The sequence below is a fragment of the Zonotrichia albicollis genome, chromosome Z (assembly GCF_047830755.1).
Source record: "Zonotrichia albicollis isolate bZonAlb1 chromosome Z, bZonAlb1.hap1, whole genome shotgun sequence".
In the NCBI taxonomy this organism is placed as follows: domain Eukaryota; kingdom Metazoa; phylum Chordata; class Aves; order Passeriformes; family Passerellidae; genus Zonotrichia; species Zonotrichia albicollis.
The window spans coordinates 61,521,960-61,547,269 of record NC_133860.1 but is presented as its reverse complement, the minus strand read 5'-3'; the positions used below and the strand labels follow the sequence as shown (position 1 = coordinate 61,547,269).

The 25,310-nt window shown below is 36.6% G+C and overlaps 1 protein-coding gene across 3 annotated transcripts in view; it reads left to right on the top strand.

Moving 5' to 3' along the window:
• The window catches only part of SLC27A6 (solute carrier family 27 member 6), a 75,214-nt gene that overhangs the window by 31,001 nt on the left and 18,903 nt on the right, over positions 1–25,310 (top strand). Inside the window, exons 1-4 of one of the 3 annotated variants that reach the window (XM_074533641.1) lie at positions 2,919–4,412; positions 12,268–12,474; positions 14,554–14,712; positions 15,762–15,886. In XM_074533641.1, the coding sequence (XP_074389742.1) occupies positions 3,899–4,412; positions 12,268–12,474; positions 14,554–14,712; positions 15,762–15,886 (1,005 nt within the window). In that variant the 5' untranslated portion in view covers positions 2,919–3,898. Of the gene's footprint in view, positions 1–2,918; positions 4,413–12,267; positions 12,475–14,553; positions 14,713–15,761; positions 15,887–25,310 lie in introns of those variants that run through there. The other 2 variants (XM_005486230.4, XM_026792919.2) reach the window with 2 other exon arrangements.

Genomic DNA, 25,310 nt, shown 5'->3' with positions numbered 1-25,310 from the left:
AGGAAGCATTCAATAGTGGTGGACAATCTGCAAGACAATATTCAGAATATGATGCTATTTTCTTCCTCTCCCATATTACAGCATTCTGACAATCTGAAAAGCCAGGAATGTGTCTTTGAGTCATAGACTTTTTATCTTGAAGGAATTTCTATTTAATCTCTTTCTGTTGTAGGTTTCAGATCTTCTATTTCAGATGAAAAAATTCACTACTTTAAAATTTAGTAAAAAACTAGAAAATAGCTGGCACTTCAGAATTTATGCTATTATTTCCCCCGAGAGGATGCAAAAACTTCATACATAAAAAAAAAACTTATTTAAAATAGCTTCTCCCCCACCCCCTAAATTGATACTTATGTCACTAAAATAGCCCAAGCAAATTCCTATGGGGCATTAGCTGGGTTCAGAGTTAATAAAATGTATGTACAGCACCATATTGTGTTATCTGGATATTAGAAGGCACAATGTGTCAAAATGGTAACATCAAAACTACAGGTTTTTTATGCTACAGAAGCATTTCTGTATTTTCTTGCAGCACTGAGATTTTGGTACAGGGAAATGCTTTATCTAACCACATTTAAAAAATACTTCCACATTTGAATTCCACCAGTAGAAAATTACACTCCTTTATGTTTCACTATTGGGTTGTAGCATACTCTCAGGCATCAAAATGTTGTCTGTTGAAGCAAAATTGAGCAGAATAATTACAGTGTACTAAATAATTCAGGGCTCAGTGGTTTGTCTCTGGCACAAGTTTACGTGTCCTACATAATGTCAATAGTAAATTAGATTCCAGCTCATGACATTTAACAAGAACCTGATGAACAGGTAATTTCTTGCTGTATCTTTTGGGGTTTTATTTACGAAAAAAAAAATCACTACACTTAAAATATGAGAACTTTCTAGGGTTTTTTTTTTGAGTTAACCTTTGGAATAGTTTTAAGGTTTCTTCACAATATGGACATACCTTTGCAAGTTCGTGCTGTGTTAGTAATTTTATTCTCATAATAAGATGCTTTTTTCCCCAGACAACTATTTTTTCCAATAACTTATTCAATGCATATGGCAACTCATGTTCTCTTAACTGTTCACATGTTACATTCAACAACACATGCATGCAGATACTTGCATCCAGATAAAAAACTACTTCGCTGCTGATTTGAAGAAAAAAAATTAATTTGAGCCACTAAAATTCTATGCTGTTTACTTAAAAAAAAAAAACAAACCACCAAACAAATATGCATGTATTTCCATTGGATTAAGAACCAAAACTATAGCAAACAAAAATATTGAAGGTGAATTTAACTAATTCCTAACCCACCTGGTGCTGGACCAGCTACCATTGCACTTAACATGGAATAGAAACTGCAGATCCTTGAGTCTTAATCTGTAGTTGCTTGTGTAACCCTCAAATCAAGGGACTAAGAGGGCCTTAAGGTGTAAGTTTAGGCATGTGGCTTGACTAAATAACCCAGTCTGGGGACATTGTAAGAGATTAATCCAATATCCCAAAGGAATTCTGGGCACAGGCAGGGTTTGAATCCAATTCCAGCATGGCTTCGCCTGAGTTATGTGACATTTCCATTGCCAATTGATATTTTTTGGCATGTCTTACCCATTTTTATAACCCCCCAGAAAATTAATGGAAAATTTATGCATTTGAGAATTTTCCTGTCTCCCTCCAGGAGGGTATAAGAAGGAAGTTATTGTTCATATTTACAAGAAACTTGGATACTGAATAAAGAGGATTGATATAATTTCTATGTAGAATTAACAGAAAAAGGGACAATTCAGAGAAGACAAACCTACAATTTTGCTTTGAAACTGTGTATTTCAGAATACCAGAGTCTTTGTGTTAAAGTCTTGTGCGATATTGGTCACAAGGGTTCTTGGATGAGGGGAGAGACGAGAATGTTGACACTATGTTCAGAAGGCTTGATTTATATATAATTTTATGATATATATATATTACATTATAACTATACTAAAAAGAATAGAATGAAAGGTTTCCTCAGAAGGCTAGCTAAGGATAGAATAGAAAAGAATGAATAACAAAGGCAGCTGGCTCAGGCAGAGTGCGAGACCCAGCTCTGCCGTGACTGGTCACTAAATTCAAACATCCACAGGAGACCAATCATGGATCCACCTGTTGCATTCCACAGCAGCAGGTAACCATTGTTTACATTTTGCTTCTGAGGTCTCAGCTCCTCAGAAGGGAAAAAATCCTAAGAAAGGATTTTTAGACAGTCTTGCTAATCATTTCAGTTCTTGGGGATTAGCAGCACTGATAACATCTAAGATAAAAAATTCTTCCTCTCTGTTCATGTGACATGTGGTGAGATACTAATCATTAGTCACTTTAGTAAATACAATGTTGCCTGGCTGATTTTTAGCTCACAGCACAGTATATTTAAAATACATCTCTCTTTCCACAGCCCATTCTGTATTTATTTTATTTTTGTGCTCTATCAATTACCTATTGCTTTTCCTTTCATTCTCATCCATACACCAAGAGCTTTTCATTGACCTGAGCTGCTGTGCCTCCTGCTTTCTTTCTGCCATCTTCAAACCAATCTTTGCAAACAAGAGTATCTGTCAACCTCTATCTTCCTTCAAATCAATATGTAAGTACGCATCTTCCTTACGAGTCACGGTTTCCCTTTATTCATTATTTGTGCACATTTCTGTAGCAGTTAACAACAGCCCAACTCCAGTCAGTCAAGTAACTACTGTAAGTTTTTGAATGTTAAGCACAAGTTAATGCAGCATTTAATCTGCCTATTAGTTACTTTGAAGGAATTTTTAATACTGGCCCTTTAAGTTATCTCCGCCTAAGAAAATTAGGCTTGAACTCTGTATTCTCACAGAATGTCCTTCTGTAAGAAGTGATTCTGAAATCAGCTGAAAACCTAAATATTTCTTTCTTCCTGTAAATTTACACCTAGCTGGGACAGAACATACACATCCACTGCACTTTGCAAGTAAGGAGCACTACAATGTCAATAAAAACCTCTCAGGCTGCTGACAGTATCGCCGTTAAAGAGGCGTGAAATCTACTCATAATCTAGTTTTGCACTATTTAATTTTCTTGGATTTGTTTTCAATGCATGTCCAGTCAGCGTTCACATAACAGACCTATGCCTGTACATTCTTAATCTAATCACACCTCGATCTTAGTGATGAAAGAGAAAAAAACAGAGAGAGTTGGGAACATCGCTTAACCCTTGAGGTGCCTGCGGCCCTCCGCTCCGGGTGGCCAGGCCTGAGGGCGGGCCGGGCTCGGGGGACCGGCGGGTCCGCGCTCCGTGGGGCGGGGCGGGAGCGGCCGGCGGGATCCACCTGCCCCCAGCGCCGCCCGCCGCCCTCCGCCCTCCCCGGGATCGGGACCGCGCCCGCAGCTCGCTCAGCCGCCGCCTCGGCCCGGGGCGAGGCTTCCTGCGCCGCCGCTTTCCCCGGGAGCCAGCCCCAGGCTGCGGCCGCCGGCGGGCGTGAGCGGGAGATCGCGCCTTATGCAACCGGCTCAGGGAGCGGCCGCCGCCGCCTCGCCGGCAGCAGCAGCAGCAGCGGCAGCAGCAGTGGCAGCAGCAGCAGCCCGGTGCTGTGCGTGAGTCCCGGGGCCGAGGGGGGAGAAGGTGTCCGGCCTCAGCCGTGCGCGGGCAGCGCAGGCACTCCCGCCTCGCTCCTGCCGGGCCGTCCCGCAGGTGCGGCGAGGCTGAGGCGGGCGGGGGCTCCGGCCGTGCCGTGCCGTGCCGTCGGAGCTCCCTGTCTCCCTTGCTCCTGAGCGGTGTTGGCCCGGGCGTCCCGCTGTGGAGGAGGTGAGGGCGGGAAGAGCCTCAGCCCGTGCCGGCCTTCGCCTCCGCGCCCTGCCCGGCTGTGTGCCCGGCGGCCCGGCTGCGGAGAGATGCGTGGCTGGGACGACCTTTACCCGCTCCCAGTGCCGCCCTACTGGGTACCGGGGGCTGCTGTCGGGATTCTTTCCTTGCACTTCATCCAGAAACTCCTCTTCCCCTACTTCTGGGCAGACCTGAGATACCTGCTCAAAGTGGTGACCTATGGGGCGAGAATGGAGATGTACCGGCTGCAAGGGAGGGTTGTCACTGTCCTGGACAAGTTTGTGAAGCTGGCGGAGAAGCAGCCCCACAAACCGTTCCTCGTCTACGAAGGGACCGTTCACACCTACAGAGATGTGGACCGGAGGAGTAACAGGATAGCACAGGTCTTCCTGCAGCACGAGGCTCTGAAGGAGGGGGACACGGTGGCCTTGCTGATGGGGAACGAGCCAGACTTCATCCACGTGTGGTTTGGACTGGCCAAGCTGGGCTGCGTGGTGGCGTTCCTCAACTTCAATGTCCGCTTCAGATCTCTCCTGCACTGTGTCAGTAGCTGTGAGCCCAAGATACTGGTTGTGGGAGCAGGTAGGGTATACTCCTCATTCCTGCATCCAAAGCTTTTAATGTCACGTCTCCCACATACCTGGCCCTCCAGATTGTTTGTTGGAAACCTGATTTAGAAATGTTCACAGAATAAAAGAAATACGGAGCTGGAGAAGGCTTCAAAATGTTATAAAGCTTCAGCCTCTCTGGCAGAATCAATTATATCTCTGCTTTGTGAACATCCATTTAACTTTTTATTAAAGAATGTGTATGACAGGAGAGTTTTCCACATCTGAGTGCAGCCTGTTCTGAGTGTTTAGTTGTGTCAGTAAAAGTGTCTCTGAAAGCATTAAAATTACCCATTAAGAATAATTTTCCATTATTTCTCAAACAGTCAAATTTAATCTTGCTTAAGTAATGTACTTTATTCTCTTGTACTACCTGCCCATCTTTCTACTGATCAAACACACTGCAAAACTGGAAGGTCTAAACTTGGACTGTACAGCCTCTGCTGTTCAATTGTTTGCAGAGGTATGACAGTTTTACAAGAATAACATTTTGGAAATAGAGTACATAGGAGGTTGATTCATAATAACAAACTTACTGTTGGTGTTGGATTGTAGAAAAAATTGCTGTGTTTGAATAGGTAGTGTGTGTGGTGCAACTTTCTGGAGTATTACATTTTTATTAAATACTTCAAAAGAATTTAAAATCTTGTTGTAGGCATCCTGCTCATTGTATGTTCAAATTGGGGTTAATTGTATAAACTGAAGACAGATCCAAAACATTAACTTGCCAAAACTCAGTTGTGATGAAGTGAAAGTGAACCTGCAGGGCTCAAAGACCCCACAGAAGCTTGACACTTGATTGGAAGGAAATATAACTAAATATTGCATATTATCTGTCTCATATTGTCCCTTCTCTTTAAAAAAGTGTTGTTTCAAGTTCCTTTGCCTTTTTTGTGTTGCACACCTTCTTGCTTTAATACTGTTACACAAGTTGTGGGGTTTTACACCCATGACACCTAAATGATAGAATTTTCTTCCATCTGATATCTACTGCTATAAAGCTGTGTTTTCAAAAATTTTTCTGTTGCATATTCTTAAATTATAAATCTTCTCATTCTGATTCTATATGGTTTCCTAGTTTAAGATATTTGGTAATTAGAACAAGCCAATGAAAACAAAACCAATTTAAATATAATCCACATACATGATAACAAGAGTTCTGAACTGATAGCTTTTCATTTTGCTTTCTTAATTAAAAAAAAATCTTGTTTCGTTTCTTCTTATGAGTATATACTTTTGAGTGTATGGATTGAGGAGGGGAATTAATGTTCAGGAACTTTCTGTGCATTGACTGTGGAAAGGGAGAAACTTTGTATCAGAGCTTGCATCTGAGAGAGGTTTTTATTTAAGTTAGAGGTAACTAATGGATGAAAAATGCATTTGCAGAACAGCGCTGTGAACTGTGTTTCTCTGCTCTTAATTTGCTACCAGCAGCTGATAGTGAGAGCAACTGTGTTGAACTATGTTCTTCTGGGATTCTGCCTCTGCTCACAAGGGAAGAGCTGTGTGCAGGCAGCTGATACAACACAAATACCAACAAATTAGTCTCTCAGCTGGTATTTTATATTTTGGACTTCTTACTTTATTAATGGCTTTTAGTTTCTGCTGTAAGTCTGCTGGTCCCATGAGCCTTCAGGACTTAGAGGCTCTTTTTTGTTTTTCTCTGTGAAAGAAGTTAAAGTTGCTATGTCCTCAGCTGTTGACCATATAATAGAGGAGCGTCTCCAAAGGAGTCCAGGTTTGGCAATTGAAAGTGTATACACAGACCAGTGGCTGTGAGGCCTAACTCATACCACTCTTGAAAGAAGCATATTGAACCTAATTGTTATAGATAATAATTTCCCCCTCATGTTCATAAAATTTCAGAGCAATGTTTAACAGTGGGATTACACAGTCAGCTACATAATTCTTAGAGATCTATTAAACGTCTTTTTGTTCAGTGTTATTGTGACTATCAAGGGATTCTTCCTCATCAATAAACAAGAGTTGTTCCTTTTCCCCTTGTGGCACCATTTTCACAGAACTGTGCCACATTGTTTCAGAATTGTTTGAAGGTGGTATATATTTTTTTATGAAGCGTTTGCACTACACCCAATCCACTTGTGGTCTAATATTTGTCATTGCCTAGACAGGCATCATGTCTGGCAATTGAGACTGTTTTTTAAAAATCAGAGAATAGTATGTAATGGCAGTATTTCTGGATAGTGAAATTCTTTTAAAATTATGTAGGTTTTTCACCCTCCACAAAGAAATGCAGGTTAACTTAGCAATTCTATTTCTTGCAATGGTTAGAAACTATATCTTCAATGTTTTGGATGACATTTGGTCTTATTCATGGACTGCAGCACGGGAGAAATTATCCCCTTAACAATTTGACTCCCCGTGTTCAGCAAGACCAAATTTGCTCTTGAAATTCTTGTCTGTAATAGCATATTAAAACAGGAGCCTATGTACAGGTTCTACTGTTATATCTTACTGTATATCTAGTTAATATTAAGGTTTCATTTATGCTGAAGGGAACCTTCAGCTGCTGCCTGAAACAATTCTCACTGATGATGGTTTATGGCAAAATCTTCCCTGCTCAGACTGTTGATGTAGCCTCCTTTTGTGTGCGATGATTGCATCTTGAAGATTTTTTGTACCTCATTTTCAAAAATGCTTTTATTTCTTACCAATGTGATACCTCCATACAATTAGGTTTGATATTATTTATGGTTGCATTGTCTTCCATACCTTGTTCCATTTTTCATGTTGCCTCTTGTAAGAGCACTCTCATATGCCTTTTTTTACTCCTAACTTTTGTTGTGTGCCTGCATATATGTCAGGCATTGTGGTTTGGTAAGCCCATCCAATTAGTATTGTCTTTGCTTCAGCACTTGAAATCAGACTTTCTTCTGATCTGACAATTCTCTCGTACTTGGATTGCTTTTTCTAACTTTAGTTCAGAGTGTTTCAGTAGTATTTAAGTTTTGTGGATTTCATTTTGTCTTAATGTATTCTATGAACTCAGCAACTGAATGTTTTATTCAGATATGTTATAAAAAGTCCCAGATATGTTATAAAAACTATAGGGTTTCTTTCTCTTGTTGGTTTCCTATATGAAATGGCTATCTCTAAAGTGTGGGTTTTTTTCCTCTGACACTGATGGTCTTTTAATTAATTTAGTGCAATAAAGTTAATTTTTTGTCTTCTTGTCCAGGCTCTGGCTAAAAGGCAAATATGGATTCTATTATTTGCCAATATTTAGTCTTTCTATTCCTTCCATTTGCCTTTCTGTCAGAGAGACAGGGTTTTTTTACTTTAACTTCTCTCATTTGTCTTTGTTCCCAGAATATTTAGCTCTTGCTTTAATTTGTTGCTTAACTTTTTCACACTTCCATTCCCAGAAACATTTTCTCCCACCACTCCCATTTTGGGGAATGTTTCTTGAAAGAGGTTCAAAAGCTAGAGTTTTCAACTGCATTTTTAATAAAACAGTAGTTAACTAACTTTTATGTCAATGAGGAACTTGTAAAAGAGAAAGAAAGAAACTATGTTCTTCTCTCTCTAAAGCTGTTCATTCTTACTACAGGTTACCAGACTATGCCACCCTTAGTTGTTTAAATAAGCTTCCGGTTAAACAGAGGAGGCACTGCTTAAAATGAAGACATCTTTTAAGGTGTTATGTCCTTTTTGGTGCATATTTCTATTGATCGAAGACTTGCTTGAAGAAGGGATTACTTTGCATCTGTTCTATCATTGTATCTATAGCAGTATCTACATCAGCAATACTACTGAACAACACATACAGTTTAGTGAACCACGAGAAATGCACAAATGGAATTTATTTGCCAGGGCATCTCTAGTCTGTTCCTACTGGGAAGAATTCAGCCCAGAGTAGGACATCCCAGATTGCCATCGTGACTTCTGATGCAAGGATTCAGCTGTTAAAGGATTGCTTTCTAAACTCCATGAGATTGATTTACATCAGTCCTGATAACAGAGGCTATTAAAGGAGTGTACATGCTGCATGGACACGTGTGGGCAGTGTGCTCTACATGGCTCTGCTTGAGCAGGGAGATCGGACCGAGGTGACCTCCAGAGGCCCCTTCTATTCACAGCCATCTTGTGATTTTGCAGTTCTGTACAGAGGTTTGTCTCTCAGCTGTATTGCATTTTTCTGGCCAGAAGTTTTTACTCTTGAGGCACTAGCAGTGCTTTCTGCTGCTGCTGCTGGGTGTATTCTGGGCTTGACAGAAGCAAGTCTAAATCCTGGAGAAAGACAGTAAGCAAAGTATTTTTTGAATTTGTGAATTAAAGTCAGTTGATGTTACATACAAGTAGAAGTCTCATCTGTCATGTTAGTCACTGAATGAAAAAAAAAGAATGGATTGTATGGAAACAACCTTTTCTTTTCCATTTGGAATAAAAAGCTATTTAGACCTAAACATTTAAAAGAGGACTGTGGAAGACACCTGCTCTGTAAGACGCCATATCTCTATGATGGCTTGCTCTTACTCTAGTCTGTGTCTTGTTCCAGATGGTCTTTGGGGATAAAAAGGAAGCTGACTGTGATTTGCAAGGTGGTTTCTATTTTGTTATTCTTACTGCCTTCACTGGGACTTCAAGACACCAGCACTGATCCTGAGCTACATCTGACTTTCCTGCTCTTATTACTTTGTGCGAAGCCATGCTGAGTCAGTGGCTTGGGGGATCAAGTACAAGTAACAATTACTTTCTGAGGCCAGACAGTGTGGGGAAGAGTCCGGACTTGATATAATTTCCTGAACATATCAGCCAGGGTACACATCAAAGTTATGTAAGAACCATTTCTTGGAGTTTTCTTTCTGAGTAACTTTCTGTTCAGTACAAACTGATCTCATAATCTAATGTATTCCTTTCATCAGCGTGGGACTGTGTCCTTGCCAACAGCCTGCATGATCTCTCTGCTGAAAAATAACATAAAAAACCTTTGTGCAACTGGAAGCCTGGGACAATAGTTCAAAACGTATTTTCCTTGCTTTCTCAAAAGATGTAACTGAATGATGTATTCATATGAATATAAAGTAACAGTTTCACAAACTTTTACTGAATAATGCTTTAAAAGTAAGACAAGAAAAAAAGCAAACAAAAGCAGAAAAACATATCCATCCTGATCAATTCCAGATATTTTTTCCCAGTGGGAGCCAAATAATTAGCAAATGGCAAACATTTGTATACAAACAATGTAAACAGCACAGATGGAACTTGCCAAATTTTGTATGAGGAGATATTTCTCCCAAAACAAGTAACCTAAAATCTGAATATACTCTTGTAGTGTAAAGAGTAAATAAGTATTATTTGAGTAAAACTCCAAGTTTAAATAGCAGAATTGCTTTACTGTAATTGCTTTTCTATATGAGGTGCACATACAAGGTGCCTCTAGAAATATACAAATTATAGCTCTTCCAACAGGGCTGTGTCTTCCTGACAGGTGGCAAAGATGATATGTAAAGACTAGACAGCCCTGCACAATGTCTGGCACAGTTTTCAGTTTGGGGAACAAAATGTTAATTTATGATCATTAGAACTATTGTTTGGAAATATGTTAGTACAACTGAGAGTCATCTCCAAACACCCCATCTCATGTGTGTTCCAGAAGTAACTTTCAGTTTCTGGCACTTTAAATACAGCTGTTTTACCTTACCTTTTTTTATTCAAGAAATAATTTATTGTTTATTCTGTTCTGTGCTATCTACTGAGAAGTTTGTTTCATGATAAGTTTTAATTACAAGCTGTTCATGTATTGTTCCAAATACTAGATTCCTGATCACAGAAGAAAAATTATGCTGTGTAATCATTTAATTGTTCAATAGCAGTAAAAAGCTCCAGAGTCACAGGTTTTAAGAGTGAGTGTTTGGAGAAAAAATTACAAGTGTGTATGTTTAATATGATCTTAACTATTTTGGGTAGATATGTTTCAGTCTACCAAAAGGGAACTGTGTCCTCATGTCATTTTTGAATCTTAAATGAGTGTGTCTGCAAGGTTGAAATTAATAGTTCCTATCTTTCTTCCTTTGCTGCACAAAAAGGGGGAAAAAAGAAAAAGAAGAGGGAAATCCTCTTCTTTTTGACAGATTTGCCTTGTAGGTGAAGCTAGTGCATTAATAAAGAATGGTGGAGAATCTATATTCTCTACTTTTGAAAACAGAAATAGAACTCCAGCTACTTCCAACACCTGTTTCTTTTGCTAGGTTCTGCACCAGCTCTCCTTAGTATATTTGAGAGGCATATATGCATAATAGGAAGACAAAGTCAGTATGAGATGGTAATATGTACATAGTTATTCCATCACACTTCATTAATTAATATGTGTTAGAAGTAGTACAGTTGTATTTTTCTATTTGTTGCTCAAAAATATGCCATAATTCCATAATACCACAGCTAGACAGAATTAATATGCCAATGAACCTTGACATTCATGGCATCAGGTTTCCTGCAGTTAATACTACTGTTCTTGACATTATTTTTTGTTCAAATTTTTTCACTCTGTTGCTGTCTATAGTGGGACTGTACTCCAGTGATTCAAACAGCATCTTTCCAATTTAAAATAATTTGGGTGATTTCTTCCTGAAATCATTCTGCAGTACTAGGAAGTTAGAAAACAAAATTTTTTATGTTACACTACGTCAGATCTATTTGCTAAATGTTCATAAAATATATAAAACTTGTACTCTGTAGGCTTTAGGTTTGTAAAACATGTTTAGTTGATGATAGTAGGCAGCATATCTGTAATAGCAATTGTGTGTTATTAATTAAAATAACTACATCAGTCTATCATTATTGAAGCAGCTTTCTAAAAGATTAAAAATCTTTAGTTGTTTTGGCATAAAGTTTATGCATATGGTATCCATATTTAATATTTGTGAAGTGAGTTTGGAGTTGACATCAGGATTTCAAATGCTGGCTCTGGCAATGCCTCATTGTCAGGTTCTGGGTGAGTCATATCAACTTTGTTTATTCAAAGTTTATTCAACTTTATTTATTATAACAACTGAGATAATAACATAAATTTATATCCATAGGTTTATTTCTAAGATTAATTACTTAGACTGAGATGTATCAAAGCCCTAAGGTATAAATGAGTTCTACTGGAAACAGTATTGTTCCTGTTCTTGGTATGTTTCCTGGATTAGTACTTTAATGACTGTGCAGTTTTCTGAGAAAGTGACATTGTAAAAATGCTTCAAAATATAAATACCAAATAGGTTATTTAAGGATTATATCTTCTATATATTTTCTTTTTTATTTACTCTGGGAAGTGCTCTCATTGTTTCTTTCCTGATAAGCCAGCAGAATAGAACTTAGTTAAACTGCTGTTTCTTTTTAAATTAGTCCCTTCTGTGCCTTTGAAAAAAAAATTAGTTCTCAAAAGGAGATTGCTGTTGAGGGCATCCAAGGAAACCTGTTCTGTAGTTATCAGTTATGCATATATCTGCCTCAATGGATTTCTTCAAGATTTATTTGAAGTTGGAACTTAACCACATTTCATTCTAGTCTTAACAATGACTAAGTGTTACCTAAAATCATGTGGACAATAGGAGCAAATAATCAAGGCTCACAAGTTTGCCTTGAGAGCTAGTTGACCCTGCTACTATGGGATGGGATCAGTGGTATTTTTAGCATATTATATCTTGTTTTCAGTGGATTTTCATTCTAGTTCATTGTTATTTTATTGAATCTATATCCATGGAGGTGACTTGCATTTCTTTTTCTATTATAAAAAGTAAAACTTTAAGAGAAAAAATACTTTATTATCTAGGTTTATGAAGGCATAATGGAATTAACATAATTTCATGTGAATTTTTAAGATTTGCTTGGGACGTTGGAAGAAATTCTTCCTAAACTTCAAAAAGATGTTAGTGTTTGGATAATGGCCAAGGATTCCACGTTTCCAAATGTGCATACTCTTTTGGACAAAATAGAAGTCGCATCTGAAGACCCTGTTCCAGTTAATCGATGCTCTGCCAACACTCTCAAGTCAGCTGTGTTATATATATTTACTTCGGGAACAACAGGTACAGATCTTCTAAAGAGTCCATGATTTTTCTGAAACTCTGGTATCTCAATAGCAAAATGTCATGTTTCTCATCTAGAAGCATTACTATAGAAAACTGCTCATATTGTGTTTCTCTTCAGTGGTTTATGGGTTTCTCTTCTTTATTTTTTCCTGCCACATTGTACACATACAATGAAAGGCTTTACCTCTTATTACTTCACAGCTCAGGTGTTTATAAAACATTGCTTTTTTGGTCGGTTTACAATCATAATAGATAGTATTTTGTGACCACATAACACTCCCTAGCTAAAGTTATTAAGATTTTTACCTAGAACTTTAAAAAATAATCTTGAAACACACAAATAGACTTTTGTTTTTCTTACAGTAAGTCATGTTTTATGCAGGTCACTGTAGAGACAGAAAATAGGATTAAGTTACTAGCCTTTTAGTTTAGAAACAGATGTCTGAATTGTGCTCCAGCGGCTAAGAAGCTAATACTTAAAAAAAACCTGATCACTGACATGAAAGGCAGCATTGTTTTTAAGCTGAGTGGATTGGCATTCTCATTCAATTGAACGCAACCGTTTTAGCCACATGAAGATTGAAAATACTTATGTGGTTTGAGGCTTTGTTCCTTCATACAAATAATAATTTAATTTATTTGCTCAGGTTCTCAGGAAAAATTAGGAGATAAGAACATCAGTCTCCAATAAGTTAGGAAGTTATAAATATTGTCAAGAGACGAGGTTTTATTTGAAATTCTACTAATAGAAATATGCTTAAGCTTGCTTGTTAAGACTTGGGAGTTAAATTAGCTTAAAAAAATTACATAATTATCCAGATGGGATGATTTTGTTCTTACAATTAGAATCAGAGTATCTGTGTGAAGTCTCAAGTTTCAGTTATGTAGAATTTGAAATATTTTTGAAACTTTGTATGAAATACAAGAATTTAGAATTGAATTTCTATTATGTACTATGTAACTAATATCATAAGGTTTGTGTAGTCTGAAGAGTATGGAATAACTAATTCCGAGTTACTGAACATTTTCACATGTTTTGACTGATGATCTTAGTTAAAAGAAAGGAGTGTTTTGCACAGTCTGTAGTAATCTCTCTGTAAAGGCAGAAGTAAAAACACAAGACTGTAGAAAACTTCTTACTATAAGCAATTTATTGGCAACCTAGGCATATTCCCTTTTCACTTAAGTGTAGAAAAGTGGAATAAGCCTGGAGGGTAGCTCAGCTCTCCACAGATTATACTTCCAGCTCTAGCTAAGTCTTCAAATGAACCATAGCTTTGCAAGAATAGGTGAGAAAACTTTGTGAATCATTGTATTTTTTAAAGTATTGAATTGTTCTCACCGTTCATTCATCAGGCTGACTCAGCCTGAAATTTGTGTGTGTGTTTGAGAACACATGTATTATGCAAGATCACATCCCCTACTCACATTAATAGGTGAAGGGTAGTAGCACAGGAAGCCCTTGCCTGAGAGTCTGCATGTTGCTGAAGACAAGTGCTGTGCTGAACTTGAACAAACTCTTTCGGAAGAACCTAACTGATGTGGTCTTCTCACAAATTTTTTCTTTTTTGTTAATTCGTCATAGACTTTGTAGAGTTCTAAAACAAATAGGAAGATGTATGATTCTTAGATAAGCACCCATTGTGTGACCTATTCCATGAAGATCCCATACCTTTCTTATTTGCCTTACTATCACTATGACTCTTGCCTGAACAAGATCTGGTGTGATGACTCTTTATGTTAAAAGAGGTCCATATCTACAGTACATTTTTTGTCCCTTCTTGCTTTATATAATTTGCTAGCAGCAAACCAGTGAGTTTCGTCATGTTTCCACTTATTTGAATGACTGTGACATCAAACTAAATGGCAAAGAGATGAGGTTACAAACTGGCTAATCTTTATGTGTATATAAACATGCAATATTGTATTAAACAGTCAGTCATCTATTTAGGTCATCTAAAAAGATGGTTGACAATTTGATTACAGAAGTAAAAATTGACTCTCTTGTGATTTTAGAGACTTCATACAGATTCCCTTTAAGAAATGCTTTAGTGCATTATTTTGATTTTATTACAGGTCTTCCAAAGGCAGCAGTCATTAGTCATTTACAGGTTCTTAAAGGAGCTGCTGGACTGTGGGCTTTTGGTGCTACTTCAGAAGACATCATTTATATTACTCTGCCCCTTTATCACAGTGCAGCTTCTCTTCTTGGCATTGGTGGATGCATTCAGCTGGGTAAGGCTTGTTTGCTTTTGTTGTTAATAGAGAATGAATTATTATAAAAATGTCTAAAACATGCTTAGGTTCACTAGCCCTAGGGAAGCTAATGCTTTGCTGAAATTCAGTGAGTAGTCTTTTTTGGAATAACTGTGTATTTTGGGGAGAGGGGATGTTTTGTACTAACAAGTGATCTCTACAAGCTCTCTTTGTGGTGAAGAATTAGTTGTCATAATTTGCATCACAAATGTTTTGACTTCTTCATATTTAGGTCAAAAGGAGGCTAAGGACATACACAGTGTTTTGGCAGTGTGTATGGTGCATTAGCGTTTGTACGACTAAGCATTGTACAGTAGAATAGAATTAAAATGTATTTGGTGAAGTTAAAATATTGACAAATACATTGGCTACTACTGACTGTGCAAGCTTTTTCATGTATTTTTAAATCCCTTAACTTTTTATCCATTTGATTTGTGTACTATTACTTTTGTGTTTTAACACTGGCAGAAATCAGATGTATTACTGAGACAATGTAGATGTCCTCAATGGCTCTTTTCTAAAAGATTTATTTGGAACTCCATGGCAAATACTTTGTTTCCTTATGGGTCAAGTTCAAGTCAGAGCAAAGGAAAAATCATTTTATTGTGGGTTAATAATACAGTTATGAATCTGCATTAATGAATACTTTCTTGAGAAATAAGGCTTCAGTGATACTCACTTGATTTACTAATCGGCCTGAATCTTCTGGATTTTTCAGCTTGAAACGCTTGAACACAAGAGTTCATGTTAAACTCTTAAAATATGTTACAACACCAACAGTGTTGTAAGAGGAGAAGCTGACTTGTTTTTAAGCTCTGATCTTATTCCATTGCTGTCTCAGCCAGGAGGCTGATTTCCTCTGCCTTCTTTGCCTACCAGGTTTGAACACATATCTTCAAATAAAACAGCTTAAATACTGCATAGTTCTCTGAGCAAGGCTGTTTTAGTTCCTCAGATGATCTGTCTTATGGCTAAGCTGCCACATGGAGCAATTGCCTAATTTCATTTTCCCTACTGTTTCCATAAAGGTGCAACCTGTGTGTTAAAAAAGAAGTTCTCAGCTAGTCAGTTTTGGAATGACTGCAGAAAGTACAACGTGACTGTCATCCAGTACATTGGAGAACTCTGCCGTTACCTTTGCAATCAGCCAGTGGTAAGTGGAATCAAAGTGATGCCTATTTGTCTGTCAGTACATTTATTTTTCTTCAAGTGGATATGGTAAAAGGGAAATGAAACTGTATTAGGCATGTACTTCTGCCCTTCCTTTTATGTGAGGTTCTGCAAATATGTGGTGATATGTAGATGCTTAATAAAAATAATGGCTTGAATCATGAAGATATACTCAAAGTATTATAAGAAACAATTTTGACAATAAAAACTGATTCAGTATCATCTGTGATAAAGTACTGTTTCATGGAAGTTTGCAAGGTAAGTTCAAACAACTTACCTTACCTTACAGGAGTACTTTCCAATGCCTTTTCTAAATTTTCAGAACTCTTTTCTTGGCACCTGTGTGTGTCAGAGGTCTCACATTTTGTACACTATGTTTTAGCACTGTTTTGTTTGGCAAAATGTGCATATTCTGAGACCATCTAAATAATATTTTTAAACTTAGAAGGGGCTTGGTCTAGGTTAGTAGCTTTTTGTTCAAAGTGAACAATTTGAGTTTTTTTCCAATTACAGAACTATTCTAGACAACAAATATTTAGCAGAACAGAAAGAATTTTGTGAAAATATACATAAGTTGGATGCGGTGCAGCTGTTATTGCTTTGAAAAGCCTCCCTTTGCCGCTATCATAATTTCATCTTGTTATTTCACAAAAATAATCAGTGGTTTATTTCCTTTTCAGTGAATGTTATTAAAATGACTCATCTCTTAGGAAAAGGTACCAGAAACTCAAAGTATTTAATTTGAAAATTACTAACATCATCCTTAAGCAGTATTCTAAAATGAGGGAATGCAAATCAGTCTTGTTTTCCAACAGAATAATAATTTGCATTAATATCGGAGTTGCAGACCAAAGAATGGAAAAGGTCATTGGATTGCTTTTCCCTGAGGAAAATTTTCAAAATTATACTTAAGCAATGTAGTTGTGGGTCATGGATCCAACTGCTCTATCCATGTGTACCCCAGTAAAGTAGAAGTTCATGAATTAAAGGGAGCATGGATGATGGCCTGTGAAGACCTCTGGTGCTGATGAGAAACCAGAATAGTGATACCTTCTCTGATTGTTTTTTGTGTTGTTTTTTTTTTTGGTTTTTTTTTTTTTTTTTTTTTTTTTTTTTTTTTTTTTTTTGTTGTGTTTTTTTTTTGTCGGGGGTATGTCTTGGGATTTTGTTTGGTTTTGATTTTTATTTGTTTGGGGGATTTTAACTTTCTAGTAAAATAAACAAAAACTTAGTAGATAACAAAAAATCAAGTTATAAATCATAAGAAAAAGTCAAGGCATTGTGGAGGCATAGTTTTTATAAATTGTGGGGTTTTTTCCTCCGTTGTAGGCTAACTTGATTGCCATAACATCATTTCCCTTCTCACCAAAACTTCATAACTTCTGCTGTGTTTGCAGTCTTATATTAATAATTAATTATAAGATATTAATTATTCCCTTTTTCTATTCTCTTACTGTACAGGAAGAGCATGACTTCTTTGCACACTCCTTTTTTATGTTAAAGCACAAATTATAGATTAATATACTTAATTTGTGAGACAAACTCTTCTAATTTTCAATCTTTACTGTGAAGTAAAAGCAATTTTAAATTGTGCAAATAAAGTCATTTTTACCATCCTTAACTATTTATATACTGCATACAGTGGTTATACAATCATTAACTATTCATTAACCATATAACTATTCTATTTGTTAATTTATGTGCATATTTTCTAGGAGCTGGCTTATCTAAACTCTTTCTTCTGTGAGGCTACAGGGTTTTGTTTTGTTTTTACTTGCTTGCTAAGCCTCCTCAAGAAAAATTCAAATTATAAAACAAATCAGTTTGACAGCTAGGTACTTGAAGAAAAATACTAAGTATCTGTCATGTTAAAACTGGAAGAGAAACATGTTCGCACAAATAAGTGGAAGGTTTCAAAATATCTTATGCAATTTACTCTTAGTTTTCAGGTAAGCAAAATAATTGCCTAAGTTGGATTCCCTATTTAAGTTTCATTAATGTCGAAGTACAATGTATGCTAGCAGCATGAGAAAGATGTGGTGCATTTTAAAGTTCTGTCAGGATATTATATGGGCACTGTTCATGAGATTAGAGTGCTACAAAGCCCTTCTCATCAACCCAGATTAAATCCATGGCAATTACCTTATTTTCTTAATTTAATTTAGTGTTTCTTTAACACTAAACTTGAAATACATGGTATATTGTTTACAGTTGGAGTCCATGCTGTGGCCTCAAAGTTCATAAATTCTGAATTGAACTTTGGGCAAGTCTTTGTGGTAGCATGTAGGCTCTTGGCTGAGCTTTCCCTATTGGTTTTGTCTTGTTTGATCATTCTGCCGCCCACTCACATCTGCAAAAGTTCTTGAAGACTCTTGCAGCAAATTTTTCTGAAGTTATTCTGTATCCAGTTTGGTTTAGTAATCTGTTGTCTGTTGTCTGGAAAGAACATTTGTTAGAAAAGGAAGTTATCTTTTTTCCTTAGGTACAAGTACAAAAAGATCTGGCTTTGTGTGACATTTATAGATTTTGCTGGGTTTCCAAGTGTGTAATCCTCAAGCCTGCCCTCTTCCAAGCACTTCTTCTGCAGCATTTTGATTGTAGGAAAGTACAGTGACCAGCATTGATGGCTACTAGCCATCAGTAGCTACAAAATGGATCCATCTGTAAGATACGAGCACGACTACTCCAGTGAAGAAGAATATTTAGAAAATTAATAAACTGGTCTTGCTGGCTGACATTGCTCAAAGTCTCTATTAACAGTGATCTGAAAAACTACAAGAGTATGGCATAGCAGAACTCCCTGTATTGCCTCTTAGCAAATGCCTTGGAATACTGCTCTTCTAATCCGTGGATATATTTTCCTTAGACACTTGCAGCTAATTTAAATTTTAGCATCTGACTGTAAATGAAACCTTCCAAAGGCAGTTGCAGATTTATTTCAAATTTGACGTAATGATCTATTTAATAATGCATTGTATCCTGAAGCTTTTGGAAAGAAGGGAGTGGTAATGCAGCATCTCTATCCTGCTTTTCTGTAAAGAAGACTTGCATCCTGAAAAGTGTTACAAACAGAGGTTAGAAATCAGTGTCCTTAACCATTATGTACATGTTTTCTACTTTTGTAAGCTGTGATGCAGTGTGACAGTATTTGTATGATTTATGATACCTTGCATGAAATAGGTAAGCTCTCTATTAAAACCAGAGCTCACTTCTGCTTCTATTCAAAGTCTGTGTCACAAATAATTGTATAATTGCTTACAATTTCCCATTTAATATGTGTCCTGTTTTATGTCCACTTGGTATTGAGACAGTGTTATCCTCCAGCACAGGTAATATTTCTTATTTCCTTGGGGTTACCTAAGTGTATAAGACCATGCTTATCAGCTTTCAGACTTTGTTTTGTTAAGCTGAGGCAAGACAGTCTCTCTAATAGATACAGTTTGGCCACGGGTTCTTTGGATAGGATTAAGCTCTCTGAAATTACTTCAGAGAAGATGCTTAGGATTTATTGTGTTAAAAGTCTTCTGTGTTAGAACAATAGTAGTGAAGAAGGTGAAAACAAGGAATTCAGTGCTACTGGGATAAGAAAACAGAATGAATATTTATTTCCCTGCAGTTGACTAAAGTGTTGGGAAAAGTGATGTAAGGATGGGGTTTATGTAGTTAGATAGCACTGTCTCTCACCAAGAAGCAGTTTTCCTTAAAGGAAGGGAATTTAATGGTCACATAAGCAAGGAGAAATTAGTCACTAGGACTCTAAAATGCAGGTTTTACTTTTAATCACATTTTATTTCCCATTAAAGTTTAGTTCAATTTATGCTTGGTACTGGAAATTGTTCTTTCTGATGTCCTTAAAATGTAGAGTGGAAATGTGTTAAGCCCCTTGCAGGTTTTTGACATAAATATTTTATTGAATACCCTAAACCAGTAATGTGACACAGTTGCAAACAGCCACATCTATACCTTCCTTGGGAAAGCTTCTAAGAATCTCTACATGTCATTAAAATTTAATTTCTAGGGGTGAATTTTGCAATTTGTTTATTCTTGTAGTGACCTAACCTTTAAAAAAAAAAACCTGAAGCCATCTGCACATGTCATAAGATATCATTCTTAATCCAAATATTTCTTACTGCAGTATCAGCAGTGCCTAAAATAAAATTGAACATTGTTTGTACATACTGTTAGAGAAAATATAACTTTTAGACTAAGAACATACCCAGCACATCTTAAATTAAAACTTAGAAAAGGCCATGAAATTTGGAAGCTTGTATTTTTTTCTCTCTAGACTGTGTCATTTGACCTTGTAAAGAACAGACTGTATGTCATGGCAAACATCTTGTTTTCAACTGCTATAACTACAACAACAGTATTATTTTTGAAAAATGGCTTTAAAACAGATTATAAAACCACCTATTTTTCCTACTGTCTTCTGATACTTACAGATACTGGCCTATCTCTCTTGGTATCCACAAATGATCCTGTGTTTGTTTTCTCATCCTCCCCAGTAATAATGGTAAAAGGTTTTGAGGTGATCTTCATGGAAAATTGTTTCTGTGATATCTTAGGAAGCATTAGTTTTTTATATACAAACAGCACTGAAGGCTAATTAGAACATCAACTACTGATTTTAGCATGGTGGATCATGACCTAAGACGTCATACAACTTGACCAATTTCTCTCCTTCCAGTTTTTCCTAGACTTGTCTTTTGGGTTAAACAAGTGGAGTCATGCTTATATTAAAGCCTGGAAATCACAGCCATGTTTTCACAAAGGGAAGCTTCATATTGCTCACAGAATAGTGTGTGTAACATGCACCACAAGAAGTGATCTGTATGTGTATGTATATTTAATTCTCTGAACTGACCTTTGAAAAGTTTTGTGTGATTTGTTTTGACTGGTGTGCTACTGGGACAAGCACCAAAAATACAATTATCTGCTTCATATTACTGGGTGGAACACAGACAAAAGTGACTTTTTTTTGTTTCTGAGGAGATGGGAATACAATTAAACAAAATATTTCCTCTTTGAAGAGCTGATTGAAGAAATCTTCTTCTAGAATATAATTCTAATAGATTATCAGGAGATTGATTATTAAAAATGGGGTGAGAATGAGCTATATTAAATAGCAAGCTACCAGTTTCTGAACTAGAAAGATGTGTCCTTTTCCTAATTTTATTGTCCTTTCTTATAGTGCATCTCTTCACACACTTCCTGTTCTCTTTTATTTGTATTTTTAAATTTGAGTATGTGTTTTGCTCAAAAAATCTAGTTGCAGTTTGTAAGTAGGCATTACTAAATAATGAACATGGATGTGCATCTTGAAAAATATATCTGTAATAGTAGAGTATCTCCCATCTTACAGTCTGATTAACTACCTGATGCCCCTTTTTCAGGGCTAATGTATCAAGAGAGGAATTGGTGAATGTGTTGTTACATACACACCATGTAAATACTTAAATGCAAATCCTGTGTCATCTGTCCTATCATATTTTATATTTAACAGATGTTTGCATTCTCAGGCCCTGAGATTGCTTTCAGTTTCATCAAGGGCATGATACAGAGAACAATTCATGCCTCCTTTCCTTGAATTATCTTTGCTTCTCCCCATTTGGATATTCCTTATGCAGAAATAATAAAAGAAGGGCAATGAACTTGTTTTCTTGTGTTTGTTTTAAGCAGCTGCTTTAAATGCAGCACATTTTTATGTAGCTGCAATCATGAATACTTCCTGCATCAGTTAGTGTACTGCTGATAACACTCTAAGAGGCATTTACCAACAGCTTAATCACGTAGATATTCCAAGTCGTTTATTGAGAGCACTTAAGGGGAAAAGACTGTTGGATGAAAAATTTCAGGAATCTGGTGTTTAATGTAGTAAGGCAGATCTTGACTTGTCAGTTAGTTAATATATGTAAGAAACAAGCATGCGAGACAGACACATATTGTGTCAAACTGATTTATGATGTGTCCAGATGTTTGGTACACAGTTCAAAGACCTGGCAGAATGAATGAAAAAAAATTCCAGGTGTATAGTAGGAACTATTCTTGCATATTAATGCATTGATGTCAATGAAAAAGATATTGAAAAAATGCTTCACCTTTATTGTTAGAAATAAGTGTATGTAAACTGAATCCCCATTTTATTTAAGAATCATTCTGAATTAAGAAAATAAAATCAAAGTGAAGGAAAATAAATAGACATTTTTGGAAACATTGGGAAGATGTTGCAACATTCTGTTGGTCTAAACTCTCTTGTCCTAACTATCTGTGGAGAGCTATTAGTAAATTCAGAAACACAAATCATAATTGAATTGTCAGAGGGCATGCAATTTGAACTTATTTGTGGTAGGTGACCAGGGTAAGGCACTGAGTCCTTTGTAAAGGAGATTTTGTGAGGAAATACAGCTTTTAGCGTAGGAGGTGTTAATTTGGTACAGTGTTTATGCAGTGGGCTAAGAACACGCATGCACACAATTACTGCATACCAACTGCTGCAGGGCAGCTGGCTGACATGCCACAGCTTGATCAGGTGTCACGAATGGCCCAGGCCTAACAGAGCTTTTCTGCTGGAGCAGAGAGAGATGTGTTAGGTGACTCCTCGGAATTCCTTCTACCCCTTTAACTTTATTTATTGTACCAAAGGTAAATTAAATGCCATCTGAAAATGGTAGAAGCTCAAAGCCTATTTGATCTAATCAGTTTAAAGCATGAATTTCTGCATATTTATTTTATTTCTTTTTTCATTAGGACACTCTAAGTATTTGTCATTCAACCACGTTTTTGTAATTTGGTTGAATTATCATCTCTTTTCCTTCCCTTCTCCTGCTTGCAGCATTTGATTTAGTCTGCAACTATTCAGCCACCATGCCCATGGATACCAACATGCCTGTCCTGAAAGCTGGACTTCGGCAGTGATCTGGACAATAATATATGTGACGATGTTTGATGGTAAAAACAGATAACAGATCTTAGAATGGCTAACTCTGTTTTATTTACTGTGGGTCACTTTACACTGGAAGTTAGTTACACATAAAGCTAATATGAACTAGTGTCATATATGAGTTATAAAAAAGATAAAAATAGATAGAATATTTCTATATTAACTCACATGTAAAACTAATGTGAGTAGAACTCACTGCTTGAATTTTCCCAAATTTTAATGATTTTCACCATAGTTATTAAACCTGCCAGGAGATGAAATGACATATAATTTTCATTCTTACAGCTGAAAGACTGCTAAATTCATGACAGTGTTTATGTCTTCACCAGAAAGCCCTGCTCTTCATGGAATCTTGCATTGACAGACAGGTACAGCTATGGTGGGGCTGACTAAATCACAAATACAGCAGTTGCAGCAAAGCAATCTGACAGTGGATCTACCTTAGTTGTGAAGAAGTGAATTACTCCTCTACCTTTTAAGAAATCTGCTTTCTGTGACCAGTTTTTGATAACATCATACACCTTCTTTGTATGTTTGCAAAAAGCCTGACTGCTATGGCAGCATCCCTTCCTGAAGTGAAGTTGTTTTACATTGTATTGTTGATGTTGATGATAGGTGTTAACATTGCAAGCAAAGTGGGATGATGTAGTCCTCTCAGGACTACTCTGTATCTTTTCAACTAGAGAAACAACTTTCTGCAGTATTAATACAAACCAGCCAAAGTAGTGTGAGAAACTGAAATTACTGCACTTTTAAATTATATGATATTTGTTCTTTTGGGAAAAAATCCCAAGCACTATAGTCCATGTAAGCCACTGTCTTCTGGTTCATCCTAGAAGATGAACTAGACTGGGAGAAAACCTATCTTTTCAGCAAACAGCTATCAGTGCTTTTATTTTTCTGAAAGAAAAACAGTAGAAGGAAAGGTTTTTTTTATTAACTTGGTCTCTAGAGGTTTTAAATGTTCTTAGCCTGATGAAAGACTCAATTACTGTGTGTATATATATGCATATGTTTGTCTTTTCTGTTCATTGTGGAACAAAGAATTTCCTTGAAAGTGTCTTTTGAGCTACTTTTTGTATCTTAGCAGAGGCAGAAGATTTGAATAATTCAGTGGCATCAGCAAGAGATAACTGCAGTTTGGCTATGGACACATTTAAATTTCACATTTCATTTCAGTTTAGCATTGAAATTGCAAGGAAAATAGCCCACTTTGAATTTTATGTTGAGCTGACAGAAATATGCTAAAATTGGTGAACAATTTTGTGGAGGAAGAAAAAACATTAAAAACTTTCCTGATTAAGTTCAAAGTAACACTGAAACATTTTAGGGTAAAAAATATTATTGTTGTTCATTGACAATATAATGAATTTTAATATATAATACAATAGATGTTATTATTTCAAGTATGTAAAAACCGACACTGTTGCATTGTGATACTGTGTCTGAAGTTGAAAAAACAAACCACTGTAAAAAAAACATCTGTGGGCAATTTTTGGATACTTTGTTCCAGGCTACATCCATGTCAGATTTTAGTGTTGTGTAATGCAGCACTTGTTAATAATGATTTAGCATTAAGTCAGTGAAGTATGTCCTTATGTGTTTAGAAATTATTTTCACATATAAAGATAGAAGGGAAAAAGCAGGAATTGGGTTCTGGTAGAAACAGAGTTGTTAGAGACTGGGGAGGCTGGTGAGTGATGTAGTTTTGAGGTAAAATTGTAGGATTATGCCTCAGATTGTAATCTGCCGACATCTACCTGCATCTAGTGAAAGGGGTACTTTGCTTGCTGAATCATTTCAGCAAGAGAACCTACTTTGCAGAAGGAAGACTCTAAAGATGAATGAATACTGGTTACGAAGAAGGAAGAAAACATAGTGGTCTTTGTGATTTAGAGGAGCTTAAAATTCCATTGTGTTTGCAATTTTTTGTTACAGTAGGAAGAATTCACATCCTCATGACAAATCTAATTTGTCCAAGACATAAGCCTTGGAGAAACACTGCTGTCTATGCACTCAGTTGATGTTTTACTGGTTTTGATATCCAAATTGTGCAAAAGATTCCTGTTTCACTCAGCTGACCAAATCTCTTCTCAAAAATAATTTGCTATGATTTTATGTGAGACTAAAGGTGTTCAGATGGATTTTTACTGTAAAGCTATAACTAATTAATACTGGTTTGGTGGGGGGTGGAGAGAGGCATAATAGAAAAGTAGAAAATAGAAACTCTCTGTTTTCTATAGTACATGTATGCAAATGTATACATATATGAATGTTTGAAAAGAATGTGAACATGTGCAGACGTGTGCATTTGTTTATGGAGAGGTGTTTGCATACGTATGTATATAGGAGTGTAGGTAGATGGAGGTGTATAGACACAGTTGCAGTGGCAGAGTGCCGTGCATTTCTGAAAGTATGTGGTAACAAACTGTACCTATGTATATTTTGAACTTTCTCACTTCTAGAG